Source organism: Odocoileus virginianus, chromosome 32 (assembly GCF_023699985.2).
Source record: "Odocoileus virginianus isolate 20LAN1187 ecotype Illinois chromosome 32, Ovbor_1.2, whole genome shotgun sequence".
Lineage (NCBI taxonomy): Eukaryota > Metazoa > Chordata > Mammalia > Artiodactyla > Cervidae > Odocoileus > Odocoileus virginianus.
This window is the reverse complement of record NC_069705.1, coordinates 36,747,743-36,773,863: the sequence shown is the minus strand read 5'-3', so window position 1 is coordinate 36,773,863 and position 26,121 is coordinate 36,747,743. Positions and strand designations below refer to the sequence as shown.

The 26,121-nt window shown below is 47.1% G+C and overlaps 1 protein-coding gene across 12 annotated transcripts in view; it reads left to right on the top strand.

Moving 5' to 3' along the window:
* The window catches only part of MCPH1 (microcephalin 1), a 220,807-nt gene that overhangs the window by 15,403 nt on the left and 179,283 nt on the right, over positions 1-26,121 (top strand). For 6 of the 12 annotated variants that reach the window (XR_011485191.1, XM_070460140.1, XM_070460145.1 and 3 more), the window contains exons 4-9: positions 5,885-5,972; positions 8,853-8,967; positions 9,922-10,065; positions 13,166-13,255; positions 15,156-16,319; positions 25,933-26,042. Coding sequence is in view for 11 of the 12 variants with exons in the window: in XM_070460140.1 (XP_070316241.1) it covers positions 5,885-5,972; positions 8,853-8,967; positions 9,922-10,065; positions 13,166-13,255; positions 15,156-16,319; positions 25,933-26,042 (1,711 nt within the window). In the remaining variant the exon portion in view is untranslated. The other 6 variants (XM_070460142.1, XM_070460143.1, XM_070460139.1 and 3 more) reach the window with 6 other exon arrangements.

The window sequence follows — 26,121 nt, the reverse complement described above, 5'->3', positions numbered from 1 at the left end:
TTTGCATTGTTCCCTTAAGGCTTTCTTATCTCTCTTTGCTGTTCTCTGAGACTCTGCATTTATTTAGGTATATCTGGTGTATCTTTCCCTTTCTCCTTTCCCTTTCCCTTCTCTTCCTTTTCTCAGCTGTTTGTAAGGCCTGCTCAGACAACCACTTTACTTCTTGCATTTCCTTTCTTGGGGGTGGCTTGGGATGGTTTTGGTATAGCTTGTGTACAGGGTTGCAGACCTCCACCCATCGTTCCTCAGGTTCTTTGTCTGCCACATCTAATCCCTGGAATCTTTTCATCATCTCCACTGTATAATCATAATGAATTTGATTTAGGTCGTATGTGAGTGACAAAGAGTTGGACACAACTTAGCAACTAACACAGTACCTGAGTGGTCTAGTGGTTTTCCCTACTTTCTTCAGCTTAAGCCTGAATTTTGCAATAAGGAACTCATGATCTGAGCCACAGTCAGCTCCACGTCTTGTTTTTGCTGACTGTATAGAGCTTCTCCATCTTCAACTGCAAAGAATATAATCAATCAGATTTTGGTACTTACCTTCTGGTGATGACCATGTGTAGAGTTGTCTCTTGTGTTGTTGGAATTCCCATAGGTTTAAATTCCTAAAATAGACTTTTGGGTTTAGAGGGCTTTTACATATTTAAACTTTTGATAGATGCTCTCAAGTTGCATTCCCTGAAATCTTTCCAGCTTTGTAGGTGAAATAATACAGTTGATTTCATTTGCATTTCCTTGATGTTTAGTGAGGCTGAATTTCTTCTACAAAACTTGGAGGTGACAGCCAAACTGACCTTCAGTTTATGTGTCATGTGTTCATTGTTTCATTAACTGCCTCTCCAGGCCACTGCTCGTGTTTTCCACTGAGAATGTGATCTTTCATGAAATATATAAGGTCACTAGATGTCACTAGAACCCCATTTTGTTGGGTTGTTTTGGGTGTGTTCTTTCTAAGAGCAGACAGCTGTGTAACTACAATTGATAGAATTCTGACATTTCCTTTGGACACAAACATTTCCATGTTTAAGGAAGAAGAAAGAAGGAAGGTCAGCTTGACGGTCACCTCAGTTCAGTTGGAGGTTGACTTCCCAGGTGGTGCTGGTGGTAAAGGGCCCGCCTGGCAGTGCAGGAGAGGGAGAGGCAGATAGGGGAGTTCCACCCCGGGTCAGAAAGATGCCCTGGAGAAGGGGATGGCTGCCCACTCCAGTATTCTTGCCTGGAGAATCCCATGGGCAGAGGAGCCTGGTGGGCTACAGTCCATAGTGTCGCAGAGAGTAGGACAGAAGTGAAGTGACTTAACTTGCACACAAGCATGATCAGAAAGTTAGGTGTTTTTTTTAGCAGTCACAAACAATCAGATAGCTGGGGGCACAGTTCCCAGGCAATGCCGTTGTGCGTCTGAGAGCCTGCCCCCCGCCCCTGCGTTTGTTTCCTACACACAGGCACATGTCCTTGCACAGCCACACTGTGGCCGTCCACGCTGGTCTCACCAGCCACACACCTGACAGCCATCGGCTTCACCCTGGGAGCCGCCGTGGTATCTGGAAGGGCTCCAAGGGGAGAAGGCCGAGGAGACGCAACCAGCAGCTTTCTGGGGCTGAGTCAGGGTGCTCCGGGGTCTGTGTCGTGGAGGGTCAGCTTGGGAGTGGTCACGGGTCCCCTGTGGTGGCGGTGCCTCCCAGGCCGCTCCCCTGGGGCAAGTTCACCCACTCGGCTTTAAGGGAGGTACTTTCCAACAGTGCAGATAACTGTCCCTCCTCACACTGTGTGTGTGTGTGTGTACTATATCCAGAGGGTCATATCATTCCTTTCAGTGTTCCTTTTAAGGTTTGAATTGTCCCCCAATGGCCAGTGGTAGCCCGTTCACGGTGACTTGTCTTAGCTTATCATTTCTCTATCATTTCTGTTTGTTTTCTTCTGGCACAGTTTAGTTCAAACTCAGCTTGTACTTTCTCTTTCCCAGCCCTGGATTCAGCCTTTTCTCCAAGGAGCCCTGGTTCCTTTTAGTGGAAAATAGTATTTGGACCTAAAATCTGAGGGGAGCTCATCGCCACGGGCTGCTGCTCCTGCACCTTCTCGGGGCAGAGTTAGTGATATGGATGTGTATCTGTGCCATGCGTTTTTTCCTGTAGCATCCATGTATAGTCCGTCAGTGAGTTCCCGTGAGGACCTGCCATTCCAGCCCAAAGATGCCTTTCCTGCCAGCTCATGGCACCTGCTGCATGGACATCGAGATTGCTCAGCAGTTTTGTCGTTTCATGTGTTGGGGGCAAGGCCACTCCATCATCAGACACTTGCTTTGCTGTCCTGGGTCCCCCTCAGTCCTCGCTGCTGCGTTTGGGGGACAGAAAAGGCAGGGTGGCCCCCTCCCCTCTCTGCAGTGTGTCTCAGCTTCGGTCCTGGGCAGAGCACTTCGTTTAAAGATTCACTCTTGACAGAAATACGTGTGATAGGCCCAGGCAGGTGTCCTAGGATTCGCTAAATGAAAGAGGAGAGTCATCAGACTTGTGGGGTCCATTGTCCCTCCTTTCGTTGTGCCAGAAGCTTTTATTCCCCAGCATATGCCCTGACACAGTTAGGAGGGAGCTGGTCAGCCTTTTAAGGGCAATTCCAAAGGCCCTGGGGTGAGAGGGGTAGGATGTGGGGGCTTCTGGTGGGGAGTCCAAGGGGTCAGCATGGCCTGGCAGGGTGAGGGGGTGCGGCAGAGAGAGGCAGAGCTTCTGGGGTTCTTGGCTTGAGCTCAGGCTGCAGCAGGAGCTGATGGAAGGCAGGGATTGGTTTACTGCCTCAAACTCTCCCTGTCTGCTTACTGTTTAAAAAGTTTTCCTAAAAAAAAAAAAAAGTTTTCCTGTCTCCCAGGCACATACATCCTCTAATTTGAAGATCAGTGAGCAGGAGTGAGCATAATAAAGTGCTGCCTCCCGGGAGAAGGCCAGAGCTGGCCCGTGGGCTGGCCTGGGCGCATCTGCAGTGTAGAGCTCACGGGAGAGGGTTTTTGCTGCTGGGTGCGCACCGCGGAATGCTGGACCACTGAGCTGGCCTGCGGATGCTGTTCTGTCACTGGTGGTGTTTCCCTCGAGTACACCTCCCTCAGACACGGTTAGGAAACTTCTCTTTCTCTTTCTTTAAGGCCATGTTCAAACCCTGGCTCTCTGGTCACTCCCGGAAGGTCGCCTGGAGCGCAGACCCCAGCCGCGAGCAGGGCGCTGTCCCAGAGGGCTGCAGCCCCGCTGAGGCTGCCGGTGGAGGCTCACTCGGCGTGCTGCCCCGCGCCCCTCCCTGAGGCGCTGGTGGGGGCGGGAGCCGAGCCCCCCTGGCAGGACTGCGCTTGCAGTCCGGAGCCGCTCTGCGCCGTCCTCGCCTGAGGACCTGCTTGTGGTTCCCCCTTCAGCGCCCAGCCCTTCTGCGCAGGGATTCAGGCCCTTGTACAGAATGACTTGCCCACTGGTTGTGAGGGTGCGGGGTGCGGGGGTCCCCAGCAGCCGTGGGGGCCGCGCTGCGGTCCGGCTCGCCTCGCTGGGTCCAGAGCAGGACTTGGGGGATCTGGGCCGATCCCCAGGCTCTGAGGGCGGCAGCAGCCAACACTTCTCTTCTCAACCACTAGGTGGGGAGTTGGTGTCATTGTACTTTGCTGAAGAAAAGCAGAAATCCAGCTGGTGAGTGTTTTCTGTTTACGCTGTAGACTGTGATTGAGCGCCTGATGAGCGTGGTTTTGATGTAGAGGCACCAGTATTTTCCGCAGCATGTGCGCGCATGGGGTGCTTGCGTCACTGACGGATCCAGGGTCACCCCCAGCGCCTTCAGGGAGTGTGTCCACGACGGGCTCCATCCTGCCTCATGGAGGCGCGTCTCGGGTCTGGGGTTCCTCTGCCCGCTGGGGCACACCTCCCGGGCTGCTGACAGCGGAGGAGGCTTCTAGTTTTGTGAATTCTGTCGATGGTTTCCTGTGAGCCTCAGTTTCCTCAGCTGTTGGGTAGGAGGAAAGGCGCTGCTCCCCACCGGCTGGAGGAGGCTCTCAGGGCCTGGCTAAGGCACACGGCGCTACTGGTCACAACCTTACTGCCGTGTCCATGTCGATAGGATGATCCCAGATCTCATCACGTCTTCTCTTCGGGTGTTTCCCCGCCCCCCGTTTTTGTTTGTTGTGTTGCCTGTAACAGTGGGAAGTGGGTGGCATTCCTCCTGAGCAGGCGGAGCTGGTAAGCTGTGCTGGAGGTAAAATTGGTAGCTTCCTAGGCCCTTTGCATATCTGCGTCTGCACCTGACATGTGGGGAGGAGGTAGTTGGTGAGCTTTATGTGTTGTGTGCTTGTAAGGGTGAGGAGTGGGAACGGCAAGGCAGAAGGTGTTCTTATGAAAACAGTTCTGCCCTCAAGTCACACGTCGAGATTTGTAACTGGTGAGGGCTCTCCCTTGTGGCTCAGTGGTGAAGAATCTGCCTTCCAGTGCGGGAGATGCAGGTTCGATCTCTGAGTTAGGAAGATCCCCTACAGGAGGGAATGGCCACCCACTCCAGTATTCTTGCCTGGAGGAGCCTGGGGGGGCTACAGTCCATGGGGTTACAGAAGAGTCGGACATAGTGTAGTGACTAAACAACAACAAATTGTCAGTTTGGTGTGTCACCTCCCAAAATTTTTTCAAGTGCGAAATGCTTAACTGTATAATACCATACACAAACACACACTCTTAAAATTGCCTTTTCATCCTTATTTTAGAGACCTTTCTATATCACCATGGATACATTTGCCTCATTCTTTTTTTTTATTCCACTGTATTCTATTATTTTCAGCTGTTATTTGCATATTAATGTTGAACAGAGTAATAGTCTTATGAAATACAGTTGGAAATGTGATTGAGGCCTTATTTTAGAAAGCCTTAGCAGATTGGTGATATCATTATGTAAACATAAGAGTGATAGAAGGTGTTTGATCTGGGATATGGAAAGATGAATACAATGTTTTAAGATTAAAATTTCAGTCTTATATGAAACCAGGAGAGGAGAAACCATAGGCAACAAAATTGTTTGGAAAATCATTGTAGTTGCTTAGGTTTGAGCAGTTGAATGCTCAGAAGTAGGTAGTGGTGGGGGGATCCCCTTAGCAGGTGGGGGGTCAGCGGTGACACAGGAGGGGCGGCAGATGGGACGCTGGATGAGCTTCGGGAGCAGGCCGCCTGGCCCGGGGGTGCCACTCGGCCCGGGGGTGGCCGCTTGGCCCGGGGTGGCCGGGACTGGGGTAGGTGCTTGGCCCGGGGTGGCCGGGCCCCAGACCTGGGGCGCCAGGTAGCAGCGACGCCTTGACAGACATCCAGGAGGGGGACGCAGTTTTGGAGGAAAGGCAAGCTTTCTGGCCTGTTTCTGTAGGACCTTATAGCGCTAGGTTATTCGTTTTATGGCCTGTCTGCTCTTAAATTATGCGTTTAATGGCATGTGCTTCTGCCTTTATGAGTGCCACACACTGATCTTTTTGAAGTGTTGTTGCAAGTCTAAACTTGTTACATAAAAATTGCACTTCCCTTAGCTGCCTTCTCTATAGAAGGAAATGGCAGCCCACTCCAGCATTCTTGCCTGGAGAATCCCAGGGACAGCGGAGCCTGGTGGGCTGCCGTCTCTATGGGGTCGCACAGAGTCGGACATGACTGAAGTGACTTAGCAGCAGTAGCAGTAGCTGCCTTCTCACTTCTCTTCTTAAACACCATGTTAGAGAAGGTTTTGGCAAGTTGAATTTGTATTGCCTTTTGTGTTTGATAATAAATGCACTTATTATAAAGAACTCTGTCACAGTGGCCCATGTAGGGGTTCTGCTGACTGACACGTGTGCAGATGGAATGTTGTGTGGCTCTCGTGGGAACACGCTCTTTACCCCATCTTGGTTTCGCAGATGCAGGGTAGCTGGGGCGCACATTGAGGAGTCGCTGTTCCCTGCAGCCAGCACCAACCAGCACCTACCAGGCCTGCTTAGAAAAAAGGTAAGTACGCGGCTTTAGTGTGGACCGTGGCAGTTACAGGTTTATTCCTAGAAAATAGAAACTTCCTGGAATATAGTCGCATTGTCTTTAAGAATTGCTATTGGTGGTAATGTTCTTCTCACACAGCATTGTTTAATGGGTTACAGATTATTCTATTGCAGGAGTGCTTTGATGGAGTTGGTAAGAAATGGAAGAGACTATTTGGCCATAGGAGAACTGACAGTAGCCCAGAGACCAGCACCCATAGGTGCTCTGGTAATGACTTCAGGATTTGGTTGTGTCTGTAGTGAAATGCACTTGATCTGTTTCACTTTATTATTTCAAAGATTTAATTGATTTTTGCATCTGAGGGTGAACTGTTGACTGTGAAATGGCAGTTTGTTATCACATGAGAATCCCTGTTGGAGAGATTTGCAGACTCCAAACTGAGTCAGGCAGAGGAGAGGTATACATTTCCTGTAGACTAGGGGAGACATTCCCGTGGATGTCCGCATGGTTTCTGAAAATGGTAAATCTCCTTCACATTTCTTCTCAGATAACCTGGAACACGCTCATGCAGGGCTGAAAACTTCAGTGTCTGTCCAGATCGTGTTGGACGGTACTGACTCTATTATAGGCCCGCAGTAGCTGTGTCTACTGCTTTAAAGACAAGTGTTTAATATAAACATTGCCAATAAAAGCACATTTTCATTACATGCATTGAGTAAACTCAGATCAGGCAGATTTCTCCTAATTTCCCTTTCCTTGAAAAACTGTTTTCAGTTTGATTTGGGTTCTTGCAGTTGCATTATCTTTGGTACACGTGTGTGCGCGCATAGGTTTTATGTGAGCCGGGTTCTACTGCATTGCATGTACTCTTGGTGGGTTACTTTTCCTTCCTCGCTTAGACCATGTTCTCATGTCAGTGTGTGTGGCTCCACTGACTTCTGCTTTGTGTTAAATGGCATGAGCATCTCTTGAGTTCAGGCACCCTGAGATCATTGATGATTTTTACTAACTACATGCTTCATGTAACCTGTTTGAGTTTATTTCTCCAAGTGGAATATCTAGAAGTGGACTTACACAGTTCCGCCAATAGTGTACAAGGGTGACACTGACCTGTGCTGAATATTACTCATCTGTTAAATTTTTCCTAATCTGAAGCATTAATATTGTCTGCTCACACCCTTCACCGCTTAAGGATTTATTCATCCCTAAAGGCATTCCCCTTGCTTCCCCTGTCCAAGTGCAGGTGCAGATTTAACCTGACTCCAAGCCTTGTTATTCTGGCCTCTGAGGAGGCTCTCTGCTTTGCTCCCTCACTGCTGCTGGCCTGACCCTCTTGCTTGCTGTTCTTCAGACTCACTGGATGCACTTGTGTTTTAGAGCCGTCGCACCGTCTGTTCCGCTGTCTGGACACGCTTCCCTCATCCGCCCGCAGGTGGTTCTCTGAGTCCCATGGGGGCGCCTCAAGGAGCGGCCCTGTGGCTCCCGTTTATGGAGGCGGGTCCTTCCCACCGTCCGGCGTCCTGACCCTCCCCACCTTTTTCCTTAGGGCATTCACGCCTTCTGCGCACTGTAAAACTAGGGGCAGCCAGTCTCTCAGGGTCACGGGGCCCCTCATGGGTGACACTGCTTCCCGACCCGCAGGCCCCGGGGGTCTCATGTTCTGCTGGTCACCTGCCCACCTTTTCACTGCGTCACCTCCCGAGCAGCAGGCCCGGCCACTGGAAAGGGGCGATGCGGACCGTCTTCCAGGTGCACACGCCCCCTGCTGCCGCCGGGGACCCAGAGGCCCAAAGCTGCACTGCTGATCAGTACCTTGCATTCAATGCAGATACTTGGCAAAGACAGCTCAGGCCAGCCTCAGGCCTGCTGGAATTAATCCTTCTGACATGCGTGCAACTTAATTTACTTGCTGTGTATATTTTCTGTCATTCCTTCAGAGTATAAGCTCCTTGATGGCAAGAATCTTTCTGTGTTTTAAGACCAGTGTCTGACACAGTAACATTTTTGTTAAATGATGAATGAGTGAGTTATTAAGGAATTGAGCAGGAAGCCAATCGAGAGCACAGTGTAGCACCAGCCTTGAATGGCTAAGAAGTTCTTCCTATAGACTGGGACACAAGAGATAGCCTGGGACCCACATGAGCACATTAGGCTGAGAAGTGACTTCCTTGGATACCTGCCCCGGGCTTCCTCGTTTGTCGCACTTTGCGTGCACAGTTACTGGCCGAGTGGAGTTACTGTGACTTGATGACAGTAAGTCAAGACTAAAAAATGGTTCTCTTCTTTGGTAGTTATAATTCCTTTTGTATCATATTACCATGTAAGGATTTTGGGGGGATGGCAGGAGCACATAACAGAAGTAGCAAGAGTTAGGAAAAAGAGACTAATTTCAAGAATCCTCATGGAAACAATGCAAAGACCCTGAAAATGCCTCAGAAAACATAGCTATTTAGCATATAGCTCTTTGCCTAGGTGCTCAGTTGCTCAGTCATGTCTGACTCTTTGCGACCCCAGGGACTGTAGCCAGTGATGCTCCTCTGTCCATGGGATTCTCTAGGCAGGAATACTGGAGTGGGTTGCTGTTTCCTCATCCACGGGATCTTCCCAACCCAGGGATGGAACCCGCATCTCCTGCTTTGACAGGCAGACTCTGTACTACTGAGCCACCTGAAAAGGCCCATATAACGCTTTATTCAGTCTTAAATTTTGTCTATGTTCTCACAGTTGTAGGAAGAATAAATACTACGAATTCACATATAGTGAAAGAAATACTGCTCTGAGAAGGTTTTATTGTTGATTTTACAAAAGATATCAGCAGTATGTGTGAAAGGTTTCTTTTCCTGTCTTGCACACATGCAGTAGTGTATTAATTTTTATGTTCTTCTTGTGCAGCGCAAGTGTATGCAGCCCAAAGATTTTATTCCCAAGACACCAGAAAATGATAAAAGGCTGCAAAAGAAATTTGAGAAAATGGCTAAAGAGCTGCAGCAGCAGAAAACCACTCTGGGTAAGCCGAGAGACGCAGGGTGTCCTTGGTGCTCGCCTCTGCTTGTGGCCTCATCTGCTGGCTGACTCCTGCATCCGGGGCCGTGGCTGAGGGGCACGGGTCACTGCAGGAACCTGACCACAGCCATCGCTGGGCCTCGCTGTTGAACTAATCATTTCACCAGGTTAATGCAACTATTTTTTTCCCCAGGGATGATTATTAAAGATGTGATCTTTGATTAACCCTATTGGAATGAATCCATTTTTATTTCTTCTTTATATATATGTGTGTCTGTGTGTCTGTCTGTGTGTGTGTGTGTGTGTGTGTGTGTGTGTATTTTTACCCAGGACTTGGTGTTTTTATTTTGTTATCCAGAGTAGTCAGATACATTCTTTTAATGATTTAGAAAAATACTTTGAAAGATCATCAGAGTTTGAAGTACTTCATGTGTTCTTAGTATTTCTCTTTTTTACCTTTTTCACTGGTCTCTCAATTCATTATTTCAGACCAATCTTGACACATCACTGATAGAGATAAGCAGTTTTGTTAAACTATAATGCTTAGCATAGAAGTAGAAAGCATTCATTCCTCTAGGTGTTTAGCCTTAACGTGATGCCCGATAACTTTCCAGAAATCTGGCTGAATCCCTTGTCCTCAGCTCAGTCCTTCCTTTGCCTGACAAATCGAGCCTCTTTCCCCGGTGCCTGCAGCCGCCTCCCTGGCGGGTCAGCGCTGACCGCCGCCTGTGCTCGAGGCCCCCCGCCTGGTGTCGCTCACATTGCGCCCGCCCCTGCAGGGCTCCGGGGGTACCTTGAGCTCCTTTCTTGCCGCCAAGTTCACCTGTGGGTCTCTGTGTGTCTGTCAGCAGGGAAGGGGAAACCTGCGGAAGGGGGACAAGGGTGTCCTTAAAGGAATAACATTGTTGAAGAAGGAAGGCATTTTTTAACTTAAAACTGGATATTTGTTTCTTTTCAGGTACCAATGTTCCTGTCCTCTTATTTGAATCTAATGGCTCGTTGGTATACAGCCCGACCGGTAAAGTCTACAGGGGCCACCACAGTGCAATGAAGAAGAGGCTGCAGGAGATGAAGGAGAAACGGGAAAACCTTTCCCCCACCTGTAAGTGCTGGCACGACACAGGGAGATTTGTGAACTGGGTGAATCAGTCGTGGACGGGGCTTTTTCTTTTACATAATTATTTTAGCTGATGTTTCTTGATTCTAACTGTTTCAGAGTAGACTTTGTTGATACTCTCTTCCAGAAAATCTTTCGCTTTATTCTGATTTTTTAAGAATATATTGGATTTTTAGTATTCTCTAGGTTTAAAACCCCATTTGTTGTATACGTTTAGTATTTAATATATTTGGGATTTTTCTTTCTTAAAAAATTAATCGTTCCCCTCTTCTGAAGTTTGCTTTAGATTAAGTGTCCTAATTATAAATTTAGTGTCTTAACTTTAGATTAAGTTTACCTGTTATTTCTTTTATCTTAAATTTTTAAGTAATAAGCACATTTTTGTAAAACATTGACCAGTGTATTGTTTGTGATAAACATCCATCTTGATTCCCACCTAATTCTCCTCTGCCCCTGGGTAACTTGAGTTTTGTGTGATGTATTTCTCCAGGTCTTTGTCAGTGGGTCATCCATGTAGTCATGAAAAAGATTAGGCTTCTGTGTCTTTCTTTGCAGTGATGTAATTTTTCTTTACCTAAATTAGATCATGGCATACCTCTTACTTTAAACCTTTTTTCATTTAGAAGTATCTTGGTGTAGAATATCTGTTTGTTTGTTTGTTTTTAAGATGTTGCATTGTCTATTTTTCTAGTTTTTTTTTTATAGCAATAGTGCTGCAGTTTTTATTTTTTATTTTTTTTTAGCCGCATGTTATGTGGTCATCTTCCTTTCTGGCCATTCAGCTTGCTCCTTACCGTTTGCTCTCATAACCCACATGCTAGTGGACATGCTTCTACATGAATATGTTTCTGTGTATTTCATGTATTTGCAATAATATTAAGTCACGAAGGCAGACTTTAACGTTTTTGGTAGATATTGTGAGATTGCCCTTCAGAAGGTTTGTGCCATTTTCACCCTTTGCCAGTCGTTTATGTGAACTGCAGTGTCTCACCCTTGGGAAACTGGATGGCATTAGTCTTCATGTCTCTCTCAATCTGAGATGGAAACATTGCAATTCTCTGTTTAATTCGCTTCTGAGGGCGCCAGTGAGTTTGCTAGTGAGGTTGGAAGTCTTCACATCACTGACCGTATTTAAATGTTATGCTCTGTACATTATCCCTGAATCTTTGTACACCTACCTGTTATGCATTATTTTCTTTCTGATTTGTAAGAGCTAATTACGTGTTACAAGGATTCTCTCCCAGCTTCTTGTGTGAGCACTTGTACTTATGTAGCAGGCACTCAGCAAATAGACTGTTGAATAACATTCACAGACTCTGCTGTTTATCATTTAACATACGGTGACTTGTAAGAAACAGATATGGTATATTTAAGGTAGACAAACCTGTTTGTCTTTTCTTTCTGGCCTTCAGGATTCCTGTGATATTTAGAACGCCTCCTGCACAAGGTTTTAAAGTTGTTGTAGCTGTTACATTTTCTTCTATTACTCTTAGAGTTTAAGGTTAGTTATTTCATCTGTCCTGAGTTTATGTTTGTGTTTCATATGCAGTGGGCAGTTAAGGTTATAAGGTTAGCTGTGGCCGCCGATTAACAGACAAACATTTTGCATTTCTTTGTCCTGACAGAGGAGGCTGCAGGCAGGGCTGAGGGTCTGTGTTGGTGGTGTTCTGAAGAGCCTGGGCCCCTTCTCGCAGGGCCAGCTCCCTGTGAGCAGCCCCACCAGCGTCTGCCCACCGCCACTGCCAGTTCCACTGGCCAGACCCAGTCCTGCGTCCATGCCTGGTTGCAAGTTAAGTGCAGCCATGTATGGCTCAAGAGCTGCAGAGGCAAAAGATAAGCAGGAAATATAATACAGTTCTGTGTGTTTGTTTTCATACATCTAATTTAATCTTCCAGTTAAGTTTAGAATGGCCAGTGGTATTCAGGATGACACAGCTAAGGGAATGCAGTAGTTTTAGCCTAGGAAGTAGGAGACAAAACCAAGTCGTCTGCAGGGCCCGGCAAGCAAGACTGACATATAGTCTTAACTGGGATGTGTATTTACACTAATTAAATTTGGTTCTGTTGTAAGAGGAAGATGGGAATGGATGTTGAGGTAGGACGCTAGCAGTGTCCCAGGGGAATATCCAGATTGGTTCAGCAAATAATTGTGTATTTGCCTTTATATGTATGTGGAGTAATTTGCCTTAAACTTTGCTCCATTACTTTGCAGTGTTAATTATGCTATATATAACTGCCTCCAGCAGAGTTTAAAACAACTGAAAATTTTGGCTCTGTGCTTACCTTCCTTATCTTGGTCTATTCTTATTTTATAATTGTTTTCTCAGAAAAGTATCCTTTATAGTCTCCTCAAAAAAAGTCTTTGTCTGTGTGACCAAGGTATCGATTTTGTTTCTGATCTGCGGGGCCTTTGAAAATAACACCCATGGCCTTGCTTGTTAAATGGCTGATCGCCTGAGGGCTCCCTGTGAAACCCCCAGGGTTTGCCAGCCTCTGCACGCCGCACATCGCGGCTGGATCTTCCTTTGCTGCTGGAGAGGCAGTCCTGTGCCTGACAGAAGGTTCAGCAGTGTCCCTGGCTTCTGCCTGCTCGATGCCCGCAACTCGCGCACGGTCCACCCCACCCCACCCGCGTGATGCCCAGCGGTGTCTGCTGGGCACCCAGGCGATCCCTGGTTGAGAACCACTGCTTTGCTCAAAGAGGCAGCAGTCTGTGATTATTGTGAAAAAAGGCCTTGGCTGTGGAGCAGTGAGACCGACTGAAAGGTTTTGTTTGCCTCTGTTGAGCTTCTACTTTCGTTCAAGGTGGCCGACTCCCCAGATCCCTTCCAAATTTTATTATCCTAGGGGTTTATGCCTTTTTTATGGAATGACTTGTATAACTATTTTAATGACTCTTATAAGCAGTAGATTTGAGTAAGACTCAGTTTTTGTGCTTATTGTGTTGCTGAAGTCTAGAATAGGAAGTACAAGGAGTAAGTTGTGTGTGTGTCATACAAGAGCAGAAGGAGTGGGCCTGCTATCAGCCTCATCTGCTCCCAGAGCTCAGAGCTGTGTTAATGAGGAGTTGTGATTGTGTTTTCAGCCTCCCAGATGATTGAACAGCCTGATGATAACACTGTGAACTCTCTATGTGAAGCATCTTTGAACCTTTCACATGATACTTTGTGTTCAGGTAAAATTATTTTCTTTTCTGTGATATATTTAATATTGATAATATGATTTTCCTGTTTGAAGTTTTTTCTAATGAGAAAAACAATTAAAAGCTAGAATTTGTGAATTTCACTCTGAAATTTGGTGTCGTAATTTACAAAAATAGATGCTTTACTAAAATTAAGGCATGAGTAATTATATGACTTAAGCATGCTTTTGGTTCCCCTGCTTTTTCTCCTAGATATTTGCTTTCTTGGCACAGAATCAATTGCTCATTAAAAAAAAAAAAATTGTACATGAGCCAATCTGCATGCAGTTTAAACTACAGTGAGTTTAAAGTACTGTGTTTAAACCATACAGTGATTTAAACTATGCAGTGAGCTTATGATACTGAGAACTGATAGAGCCAGGAGAGAGTTGGTTCACACATTGTGTAATGAATGTATGAACAAGTCGGGAAGTAGGTATAGATCACAAAAACTACAGGAAATAAAAAAACAGAGGATTTCTAATTAGAATCAGTGTTGGAAAGAACTGGTAAAACTAGAGTTTTGTATTATGAATGTGGTTTTCTATAAATGGAAGTCCTTATTTCACTCTAAATGATCTCTTTTCTTGGGTGTTGTCTTTCTGGTCATATTCCATTTCTTAAAACTGTGTCACCAGCCCCCATCGTGAGTGAAGTCGCTCAGTCGTGTCTGACTCTTTGTGACCCCGCGGACTGTAGCCTACCAGGCTCCTCCATCCATGGGATTCTCCAGGCAAGAATACTGGAGTGGGCTGCCAATTCCTTCTCCCGGGGATCTTCCCGACCCAGGGATTAAACCCAGGTCTCCGGCATTGGAGTCAGACACTTTAACCTCCAAGCCACCAGGGGCCATGTAAATAGCAGTGGTCCGTGGCAGGAATAGATTCAAAAGTTGTGAACTGTTACGGACTGTCTTCTGAAAGCCACCACAATAAGAAAGGACAACCAAGATACTGGGAGTTTAAACAGAGGCTTCGTTTTGTGCGTGGTTTAGTCTTTAATCTCTTTGTGTTGAAATTATTTGCCCACGTGTCTTGAATTATCTCCATCTTTTGTACTTCATGCCTGATGCGTGTTATTTCATGTAAGTTGGAAACGAGTGACAACTATAACGGGGTTTCCTTGTTTCGTCTCATCCGGTTCTCCTATTAGCCCTGTGGTGTGGACACTGCTGTCCCCATTCTGTGAGAGCACCAGGCCAGGGTGCAGGCAGACAGTTCGTACGAGGGCCTGCCGTTTGGCTGACCAGGCCAGGCTTTGACCAAGGCTGTCTGACTTCAGCATCTGTACTCCTAGGCCATGTCATGCTGCTTGTCAGCCTTTTGAAAAGTGAGCTGAGCTTAATTCAGCTGCTATTAATAGAATTAAATGTGTGCTGCATTTCCAGCTATGGGCTTCGGGACACACGGCACCGTCCACCTGCTGGGATTCCCCCCGTTCCCTGGGGGTTACCTCCGTTCTTCCCCTCTGAGTAGAGCGTTAATGCTGTAGGTGGGGTAAGACCCGCTGTCAACTCAGGTGTGGAGTCCATAGCGCTGGAGCCTGGACGTGGTGGCCTTCCATGTAGAGTTCCAGCTTCCTCGGGGGTCCATGACTCTTCCTGGAGCCAGGCGCCCAGTGGGTGGGCGTCTGGAGTGCGTTCCCGCCTCCCGATCCATCCTGTCTGAGGCATGGGGACCCCAGCCTTCCCACCTCTCGATCCCATCCTGTCTGAGGCGCAGGGAGCCTGGCCTTCCTGCTTGGAAGTGCCAGCTGGAAGGCATCCTGACAGGGCGGGAGGAGGACCCTTCTGCACCAGGAGCTGCGCTCAGGGAGCATCGTTGTATTGTACTGACAAGTACTTCTATACTAATTTAAACCCTTAAAAAGTGAATTCGTCTTTCATGTGTTCCAGATAACTCTTCTGCCGGTGGTCTGCCCATGTCTGCTGACGATCCTTGTGGAGGCTCTGCAAGTGGGACCCGGGAGAGGAAGTGGGGCGAGTTCATCACTGAGAGGGAAAGTGATCTGTGCGCTGCGTCGCCGGTGTTGCAGACAGGCCGTGGCAGCCCCTCAGCAGTTCCCCGTCCCCTGGGTCTCTGGACTCCTCCCAGATCCACCAGCAGTCCTCCCAAGGCAGAGACCCCCCAGCAGAGCAGGGCTGCAGGTGGGGTTGTCACCCCCGTCTCGAAGCCATCGCGGCCGGCGGCCCAGGGGCTGTCTGACGGGAAGAGGCGTTTGTCTCCTGTGTCCTCTGCTACGAAAGGCTGCCCCGAGGGCCGTGCACAAGCCCTGGGCTCCTCCATCAAGAGAAGGAAGACCCCGGAGAACTGGCCAGCCTCAGAGGAGGGGCGGAAGAGGAGGCGGTCCCTCCGGCAGCGTCCAGTAGCCTGCCTGCGGCTGTGGGAAGCTGAGAGCGGCCTGTGCTCTGTGCGGAGGCCCGCTGTCAAGAGTCTGGCCCTCGAGGAGTCCTCGTACGATGATTACTTTTCTCCTGACAATCTCAAGGAGAGGGTCTCGGAGGGGCTTCTTGGGGAGCAGCTGCCCTCCAGCCCCCCTCCGCTCCGAGGCCAAAGGAGCCTTTCCAAGACCGAGAGGACCAGCCTCCTGGACAGGGCTGACCTCTCCCTCATTGGCAGAGGCCCCAGACCCGCCGTCGGCACCTGCTCCACGGTGAAGCCCGGCCCCTGCCTGGAGAGGCCTGCGCTCTCCGGGGCAGACGCGGGGCTGGGCGGCGGGACCTCGGGGGGCATGCCTGCTGCTGACGGGACCCCCGGGCCCTGTGCCCAGGCCGAGGCCCAGGGTGGGGGCGATGCCCGCCCTGCTGGGGGTGACGTTCCGCACGCCCCCAGCGGACTCGTCCCCTGGACGGAACCACAGAGAGACCCCAGCCCTCTGAAAGGAAGCAGGGAGGAGAGGAAAGAATGCACTGACACCCAGAGCATGCAGAAAGAAGGCCCTACTCTCGAAACGACGGAGTCTGCTGAAGCACACAGTGAGGGTGAACTGAACTCTGTAGGTGACTGTGCTGAGGAAGGATCCACGGAGAGGAAAGCGCCAGCCCAAGGAAGTAGAGAAAGTACGTGAGCCTCCTTTTACAGGTCTCTGCGCTCTGAGAATGTGCAACAGGGCGTCCGTCAGCCACACCTAACACAGCTTTTTCATAAGCAGAGTATTTCTTTTTTTCCTTTTTAAAAAAACTTTGAAGAACGTATGTTTGATATTTACAATGGTAAATTCATTATTCCTGAGGAATAGACAGCCTACTGCCCTAAGGAGGTTCTAGGTTCCTTGCTTAAGCCTGTTGTTATGAATACATTTCTCTAAGTCCTATAGGGGCTGTCTTTTGTGAAGAATGGCCTAGAGAGGGTGTTTGTCCTGGTTTCACTGTAGCCTCTCATTGCAGCATCACTGAGCAAAGATGCACACTAGTGGAGAGCTTTTAAAATGATCTGTTTATAACAGGGAGGCTGTTTACTTTAAAAGGGAAATTAAGGCAGTGTAAATCATGCATCTGTTTATAACAGTGAAGCTGTTTATTTTAGAAGGGAAATTATGGCAGTGTAAATCATGCATTTTGTCAAGAAAAGACAAAAGCATAAATGTGAAAGTAAGTTATCAATATTTCTTTTTGAAAAAACTATCTGGTGTTAGTTCTGAAGAAATATTTTTTTAAAATACTTTAAGCAAGTAGTTCATTGTAATAGACCTTTTTAGACTTCTTTTTATTTGCTTTAAGGGTATAATTTAAATAGATTTATTCCTATCTAATTAAAACCATGGTAGCAGTTTATGTCATTATAGCAAAAGTAACAACAGTAGAAAACCTTTTTGACTTTCTGATTATATGCACAAATAGGTTTCAGCAGTCAAAAGTGAAAAATCATGAACTTAAATCATCTCCACCTAAAGATTGGGTTAAAATTTCAGTGAGGCCAAGTTTATTCTTCATTATTTTGTTAAATCCTGAAATCATCTTAACCTTCATCTTTTTTTTTTCGCCCGTCTTAACCTTTTTAAAATGGAGAAGTCATAGGGATTGAAATGGACATAGTTGTATTGCGTATTTTTCCCTTGGGTTTAGACTCCTCAGAATTATCTCAGAGAATTTAGTCTGTGTATTATTAACGTTTTTATATCTGAGCTTTCTCATCTATATAAAACTTTATTAAATATTTATAAAATACGTAAAATTTGACAACCTTTATTTTATGTTCCTTTATGGTTGGTATGTGCTTTCAAAATATTTACTTTAAAATGATGTCAGAACTAAGTTAATAGAAAACAGTGGGTATACAGAGTTGTAGTAATTAAGAAGATCCTGATCTTGAACCTTACATTCTCATTCTCTGTTTTCATCGCAGCTTTTTAATAATACTTAATGATGTGCAAACATAAATCAAGTAAAAATAAAAATCTGCTCTCAGGTAGTATGAAGCACCCTACAGCCCAATACTGTGAGCAATGATTGTCCTCCTCTGGGACTCACCCCGTGTCCAGGGCCCTGTGGGGTCTGAGGTCATGGGGTGTCGGAAGGACCCCAGAATAACTCAGTCTGACTCAGAGATGGGGTCAGATATTCTCAGTGCACTAATGTCAGGACATCTAGATGCCCCTTGTTTTATGTCATTTCAGTAGACAGAAAATCACTGAATTTAGGGCAGGAAAAGACCTAACTATCTTGTAACCTCACCGTATTCGCTTGTTTTGTTATGTAAACTCAGGACCCACCAATGTTTTAGGAGGTCCGTAGTCGGCCCGCCTGGAAGGTCCCCTCTTCGGGAAGCCAGCACAGGTAAATGCACTTTGCCTGCAGCTGTCTTAGACGTCGAGAGACGCTGAAACTTCGGGCAGCAGAGCCCAGTCTGTACATCAAGCTGTGCCTCTCCACAATGATGTTGAAATAAAAGTCTTTTTCCAATTTATGCTTTCTGTTTACTTTGACTCATTGCCCTCGGTAGTATCTCAGATGTGCTGTAGAGCTTGTGAGAACGAGTTTCTAAGAGACTCAGAAATAAATGTCAGTAGAAAAGTGCATGGAGGGAGAAACCTGAGTTTTTAAAAGGTAACAACTGAAGTGACTGTCATTCATTCGCTCAGTCCTGTCTGACTCCATGACCCCATGAACTGCAGCACACCAGGTTTCCCTGTCCTTCACTATTTCCCAGAGTTTGCTCAAACTCGGGTGCATCGAATCGCTGATGCCATCCAAACATCTCATCCTCTGTTGCGCGCTCCTCCTGCTCTCGATCTTTTCCAGCATCAGGGTCTTTTCCAGTGAGTCGGCTCTTTGCATCAGGTGGCCAAAGTATTGGAGCTTCAGCGTCAGTCCTTCCAATGATTACTCAGGACTGATTTCCTTTAGGATTGACTGGTTTGATCTCCTTGCTGTCCAAGGGATTCTCAAGTTTTCTTCAGCAACACAATTTGAAAGCATCAGTTCTTCAGCTCTCGGGCTTCTTGAGGGTCCAACTCTCACATCCCTCCGTGACTACTGGAAGAACCATAACTTTGACTAGATGGACTTTTGTCAACAAAGTGATGTCTCTTCTTTTTAATACACCGTTTAGATTGGTCATAGCTTTTCTTCCAAGGAGCAAGCATCTTTGACTGCAGTTGCCATCTGCAGTGATTTTTGAGCCCAAGGAAATAAAGTCTTCCACTGTTTCCGTTGTTTCCCCATCTGTTTGTCATGAAGTGATGGGAGATGCCATGATCTTAGTTTTTTGAAGGTTGAGTTTTAAGCCAGCTTTTTCACTGTCCTCTTTCACCTTCATCAAGAGGCTCTTTAGTTCCTCTTCGCTTTCTGCTGTTAGGGTGGTGTAATCTGCATATCTGAGATTATTGATATTTCTCCCAGCAGTCCTGATCCAGCTTGTGCTTCTTCCAGCCCAGCGTTTCTCATGATGTACTCTGCATATAAGTTAAACAAGCAGGGTGACAATATCCTTTTCTTATTTGGAATCGGTCTGTCTTTCCGTGTCTGGTTCTAACTTGCTTCCTGACCTGCATATAGGTTTCTCAGGAGGCAGGTGAGGTGGTCTGATAGTCCCATCTCTTTAAGAAATTTCCAGTTTGTTGTCATCCACACAGTCAAAGGCTTTGGTGTAGTCAGTAAAGCAGAAGTAGATGTTTTTCTGGAGTTCTTTTTTTTTTCTGTGATCCAACAGATGTTGGCAATTTGATCTCTGGTTCCTCTGCCTTCTCTAAATCCAGCTTACACATCTGGAAGTTCTCAGTTCATGTACTGTTGAAGCCTAACTTGAAGGATTTTGAGCATTATCTTGCTAGCATGTGAGATGAGCACAATTGTGTGGTAGTTTGAACATTCTTTGGCATTGCCCTTTGGGATTAGAATGAAAACTGACCTTTTCTAGTCGTGTGGCCACTGCTGAGTTTTCCAAATTTGCTGGCATGTTGAGTGCAGCTCTCTAATAGCATCATCTGTTAGGATTTGAAATAGCTCAGCTGGAATTCTGTCACGTCCACTAGCTTGTTCATAGTGATGCTTCCCATGGCCCACTTCACTTCCACTCTGTGATGTCTGACTCTCGGTGAGTGATCACACCATCGTGGTTATCTGGGCCCATAAGACCTTTTTTGTACAGTTCTTCTGTGTATTCTTGCCACTTCTTAATATCTTCTGCTTCTGTTAGGACCATCCTGTTTCTATCCTTTGTTGTGCCCATCTTTGCATGAAACGTTCCCTATTAACCAGTAGTTTTTTCTTTCAAAACTTTGTTTTCTAGTTTCATAAACTAAACAAGCACATGCTCAGTGTGACAGATTGCTAAAAAGAGTAAAACCGTCCTGACCTCGCCTCCTTTTGTTGGTTCATTTAGCAGCTATTTCCATGCAGCTGTTGTGTCCCGTGGTCCCCTCTGATTCTCAGGGAGATGGGAGAGAAGCGGGCAGTGACCCCCGTCTTCCCCCACCCCACACACGCAGAGGCCATGTCCTAATGAGATGGATGGACAGCATGGGAATGTCAGCATCACGTCAGGTAGCAAGAAGCATGAGCAGAAGTGTGCTGGTTAGAGAAGGCAGCCCGGGAGGGCTTCTCGGAGGTGGTGGCCTCGGCCCTCAGGCCTGGACACAGGAGAAGAGGTACCCTGTGGCTGGGGGCCGTGTTTCAGCCTGTGGAAACGGCAAGTGCCAATGTCCTGAGGTAGAAGCTGCGGTGAGACCACTGCAGCAGCAGCTACTCTGGGCTGAGAGCGACTGGGAGGAAGTGCTGTCAGGCAGGGGCAAGCCTGGGGTGCTTTGCTTTTGTCTCCAGGTGTGATGAGAAGCCAGTTGTGATTGATGTTTTGGATGTGACCCTGGGTGCTTTGTGAACAGGCCGTGGTTGGTGTCTGCTAGAGACAGGCTGCCAGCAGTTGCGTTTCGTTCCAGATATTCGGGGGTGGGGGGGTTGTCCATAAGCACCTTAAGTTCAAGATGTCTTAGGGAGTTTTACTGCATATGTAAGACTATGGTATCCTGTTGCCTTAATGCCGTCTTTTGTCTTTGAAACGTGTCAGGCATTTCCATATTGATGTCAATGGAGCAGCAGAACTGCCTCATCTTTAAATGTATTTCAGGAGTCAGTGAAGTTTTCCTGTAACAAGTCAAAATATTTTGAACTTTGTGGATCAGGCAAAATCAAGGTATGTAGGTATAGTGAGAAAACCATTTTCACCAATTTTTTATTGATGAAACACAAGTTCAGTAATTTTTTTGTAACACAATTCTAATGAGGATAGAATTCTCCTTTGGGGGAGGGATAACTTAATAGGGGTTCAGTTTAAGAGCTCTTGTCACCAAAATTGATGTTAATGTTTCCTAATGCCACGTAGTAAGATTTTAGGGATTTCACCTTTGGAAATGCTATTTCACATGGATGGGGACTGCCAGATCCTGCTCCCAGTCCCTGAGCAAATGTCTTCCTGGAGCTCATGCTTGCCTAGGAAAGGTCTGTGGGATTCCCCGAGAGTGTCCCCCACATGTTCTTTGTAGCGGGCTCTCCCAGTGCAGATGAAGCACGTCGGTTATGCAGTCGCCTGGGTTTTGAGTAAATGTGTGCTTTGCCCTTTCCTCAAGGTCTGTAAGTCATTGCTGGAACTGTAGCTAGCTTGTGGGAAATAGATCACATCAAATTTTCATGAGAATTTGAGATCCCACGGTTTTAACTCCTGGCACTGCAGGACAGGAAGTATATAATGCTACTCGTTGTTACTTAACGTGTGGAAATGGCTTTTGCTCCTCCTCCCCACTTGGGATGTCTGACCACAGCTCTTCAGGCACCCACCTGAGTGGGTCTTCATGGTCAAGCTGATGAATCCGACTCTTCCTGACCTACTGCACAGCCGGGCCACTGATGCTTTTTCACTAACAAAGGTCACTGAAGGGCTCCTTACACTGGCGCCACGTGGCCGTGGGCAAGAGCAGAAGGAGATCCTTCCCAGGCCCACACCCTCCCCCGGTCCCTTGGGCTGATCGAGGCTTGTCTGTGAATGATGGAGTTGCATGTCAGCACAGAGACATACCTTATCTAAACTGTTCAGCCCTGTCCAGTTATTAGGTTCTTTTTCATAAATAGTAGTCACCGGTAGAGGCTGATGAAGGCTTCTTAGCACATTTCTATAATGCGAGCTCCGTCTACCAGCTCTTGTGGAAAGCAAGTCTCCAGACACAGATATTTATTAAACAGTTTGGCACGCAAATGGGGGACTGTCCACAGATCAGATCAATGTGCTGACGTCTCAGGTGTTGTCCTTTAGGTTAACTGTGGTGGTGGTGGTGATGGTTTAGTCGCTAAGTTGTGTCCGACTTGCAACCCCATGGACTGTAGCATACCAGGCTCCTCTGTCTGCACCTGATCTGAAAGGTTCACAAGAGGCGGACAGGATTCTCAGGGCTCCTTTCTGCATGCTGGGCAGCATCAGGCTGCTAAGAAGCCCTCAGCCCTATGGTTTCTCATGCAGCCATTTGGGACCAAGTCTTGGATATGACCCCCAGGTACCAGCTTTGGCACCTGCCCTGTTCATACAGGGGTAGGAGGGTCCTGTGATACTTTAGCCTGTCCCTGAATTTAACTGAGAGACATTGCTGGCATCGTTTACTCTGACTGATAGCTGGTGATATCATTTCTTTAATCCATTTTGCCAGTTGCCAGAGCACCGAGTGTTTGGGGGGAGGTTTACAGGAGTTGCCTCTAAGGTGTCGTGTTTAGCCTGAGTGCCTGCCCGTATCCTCTCCTCTGGAACCTGCCAGTCCTCTCACCTGGTGAGCGGTCCTGGCAGCTCGATGTAGGTTACTCAGCCTTAGCAGGAAGGCTGACTACAAGGGAGGTGTTAGAACCTGTTGATTACTTGACTTCATTTGTTTCCTAATTAATCATATGTGTACTCTGCACCTGCTATGTTCAATACGTGAGCACCGGCAGGGTAACAGTGATCTGAAGCTCTGTCCCTCTCCTTCAAGCTCAGACGTGTGGGGAGCATGTGGTCAGGTTAACCTACATACAAGGATCAAGGAATTAAAAAGATGGAGAGGTGACTCCCGATGGGAGGGGTTATATGGTATTAAAACTGGTCTGCGTGTTTAAAATCCATGTTTTAATTATCTGTACAGTGATTATAAAGGAAATGATGGCACATCATCTTTTGAAGATTATGATTAGATTTTAGTTTGGCTTTGTTTTTTGTCCTTGACCTTTCAGTTTTTTTTTTAATACAAATTTATTTATTTTAATTGGAGGCTAATTACACTATTGTAATGGCTTTTGCCATACATTGACATGAATCAGCCATGGGTGCTCATGTGTCCCCATCCTGAACCCCCCTCCCACCACCCTCCCCATCCCATCTCTCTGGGTCATCCTAGTGCACCAGCCCGAGCATCCTGTCTCATGCATCAAACCTAGACTGGCTATCCGTTTCACACTGACTTTCTTCTTGGCTAACAAAATGAACTTGATGTTTTGGCAGCTGTGTGTGTGTGTGCGCGCGTGAATCGTCAGCTGTGTCTTGCTTGCATAGAACCTGCGAGCTTGCATGTATCCCAAATCCCAAAAGTATATGTAGAAAGGACTTTCTTCCCACAGTCTCAAAATTCTGCATTCTACATCGCTCTTCAGTAATTCATTATTCAGATTTTAGGAGCTCAGAAGAAATTTCCCATTGGGACAGTGTTAAAATGTCTTAGTATGTGCCTTTGTCATTGAAATTATAGACTCTTAAATCAGCCCTCTCAAACCTTTTTGGTCTCTGATCTTGCAGAGTGTCTTGTTCCGGTAAATAGTAATTGCTTAAATATGTTATTAGCAGTAGGGTTATTAGTCTTAATTCTCTGTCTTAGAAGTAGGACGGTGGGGTGTGCAGGAGGATGGATGTTGAGAGTAAGAGTTGGTTTTGTGTTGCTCTGCCCTGGGCAGGACCTTGCCGTAGGCCATGTAGCTCTTAAGAAATTTAATGTTTTTTCTCAACCGTGTGTTTTCATGCTGCCTCCCCATGGTTCTGCCCCAGAGAGATCGGCCCTCAGTATTGAAATAGTTCTTAATCCTGCTTATCTCTGTGAGGTGAGGGGAGGTAGTGATTTAACTGATGCCCTCTGAGAGTCAGCTGGGGTCACTTTCTCACCTTGATGTATGGGTACTTGAACCCAGACAAATTTTTAATTGGCCAAAGTTCAGGCAGCGTAACGTAATGATAGACATTCTGGGGCTGTGAAGTTTTTCCCTTTGTATTTGGCCTTTTTTTCCTTTGAAATGGAGGCAGTGAATCACTTGTGTAATGAAGAGTGAGCGTGAGGAGAGAAGAGAGTCTAGGATTTATGACTTCGGTCCTGGATGGTTGATAACACTCACCACACTGGGGCGTGCTGGAGGAAGAGCAGATACAGGGTGTACGTAGCACGCCAGCTGAAGGTTCTCGGAGGCATTCACGGTAGACATCCACTAGGTGCTGGGTTTATCAAGCCTCATCTCGGCTGGGAGGTCTTCGTAAGAGGCATAAAATGAGGAACTTCAGTGATGGATGACTTGCTGAGCTGGGGTGAGATCACCTTTGAGGTGATGACAGCCCACTCGAGCAAACAGCAAGAGTCTTCAGGAGGTGGGGGAGCCAGGACGCTGGGGGTCGGCATCTGCTCACCGAACTGCGGCAAGGAAGTAGGATCGACCTGCTCTCTCCTTTCTGGGTCCTTTCAGCTACTTGCAGTTTACTGATGACATCCTTAAAGAAAGCATTAGTCAACGACTGAAGCTCTCTGTGAACTGATATTTTAACATAACCGCAGATGTCATTTGCTGATACCAGTCTGTGACTGACTGCATGGTTGTGAAAACATGTCATTAGCAATGTTTGTCTTGGGTGTTAAGCGGCAATAGTGTGTATTCTGGATCTTTGTCTACAAAACGCTTTGTTGTTGTTATTTAGTCACTAAGTCATATCTGACTCTGTGACCCCAGGGACTGTAGCCCGCCAGGCTCATCCGTCCGTGGGCTTTTCCAGGCAAGAATACTGCAGTGGGTTGCCATTTCCTTCTAAGGATGGGGCAGTATCTGTGTGTCTAAACATCTTCGGTGGGCAGATCCTGCGTGTGGATACCTTGTTGACAAGTGCGTCGGCATCCAAGGGCGATGGCGTTGTCGGCAGGCCGTGGCGGGGCCCCGAGTGTCGCCCAAGGCTGCCGTGTGCCCTTCATGTTGAGAGTACCCTTCACTACCCTACTGAAGGCGTGTGTGTGGTGGCTGGTCTGCTGAGTGCTTCAAAGTGTAAAGTCACACAGCAGGCAGGCTCTTTGGGGCAGAGAGAATGAGATCAAGGAGCAGGATACGACGCTGCAGCTGTCAGTGAAGCATCTCAGTTAAATAACTCACACTCCACTGTTGGCTGCTTAGGCTTTCTACATTTAACATCTGATGAAGCCTCATTTGACGTGATGAATATGTTCCTTTTGGCTTGTGTGTTTTCAGGACACGAGTTTGGTCTGAGGTGGAAGTTTGTGGGGCGTAAAATCACCATCTCTCATTTATATAGATTGTAACCTGAAACTTCATACCAAAGGCTGTTTTCTAGAGTAACTCAGACTTGCCCCAGAGCTAATATTTATTTCCTCTAATACAGAACTACCTTCTCTGAGAAGCTGGTTTCCTGATGATTAGATCAAAACTTAAGAATCGGAGTTTGAATAATACATAAAGTTTAGGCATCTTTAAAAAAAAAAAAAAAGGTGTTTATTTGACTGTGCAGGGTCTCAGTTGTGGCATGACAACGCTTAGTTGTAGCACCTGGGATCCGGTTGCCCGCGAGGGGTGGTACACGGGCCCCCGCGCTGGGAGCCAGGCGTCTTAGCCCCGGGACGTCTTAGCCCCTGGACCAGCAGGGGACCCCTGTGGGCATCACGGTGCGTCATCAGGCCACCAGCTGGACAGACGGGGTTCTGTGGAACTAGTGCTTTGTCACGTGACAGGCACGGTGGTTTCTGACCCTTGAGTTATGAATTCCTTGAGATATTGGAACATAATCAATGGAATGTTATAACTAGACCTCAAAGAGCAAGCAGTACGCAATGTTTATTGTCAAAGACTATAGTTTCCTGTTGCCAGAATGAGTGAATTAATTAAAAAAAGTTTATTCGGCTTAAGTTGCATTAGTATTTCAGGCCACGTAAACTTGTAACTAATCTTCAGTCCGCTTGGGTTTTAGGTGTGAAAAGCGGAGCAACAAAACACGGTGTTGTGGCCGGCTCACAGAAAGGCTGCCGGGACCTCTGCAGACCGCGGGAGGAGTCCAGGAAGAGGGGGAGAGGCCGGAAGGTCAGTGTGTGCAAGCATCGTTTCAGGCTTTCCGCTGCTGCCCACGCCGCGCTGTTCTGCCCTGGGTTAATGCCACGTA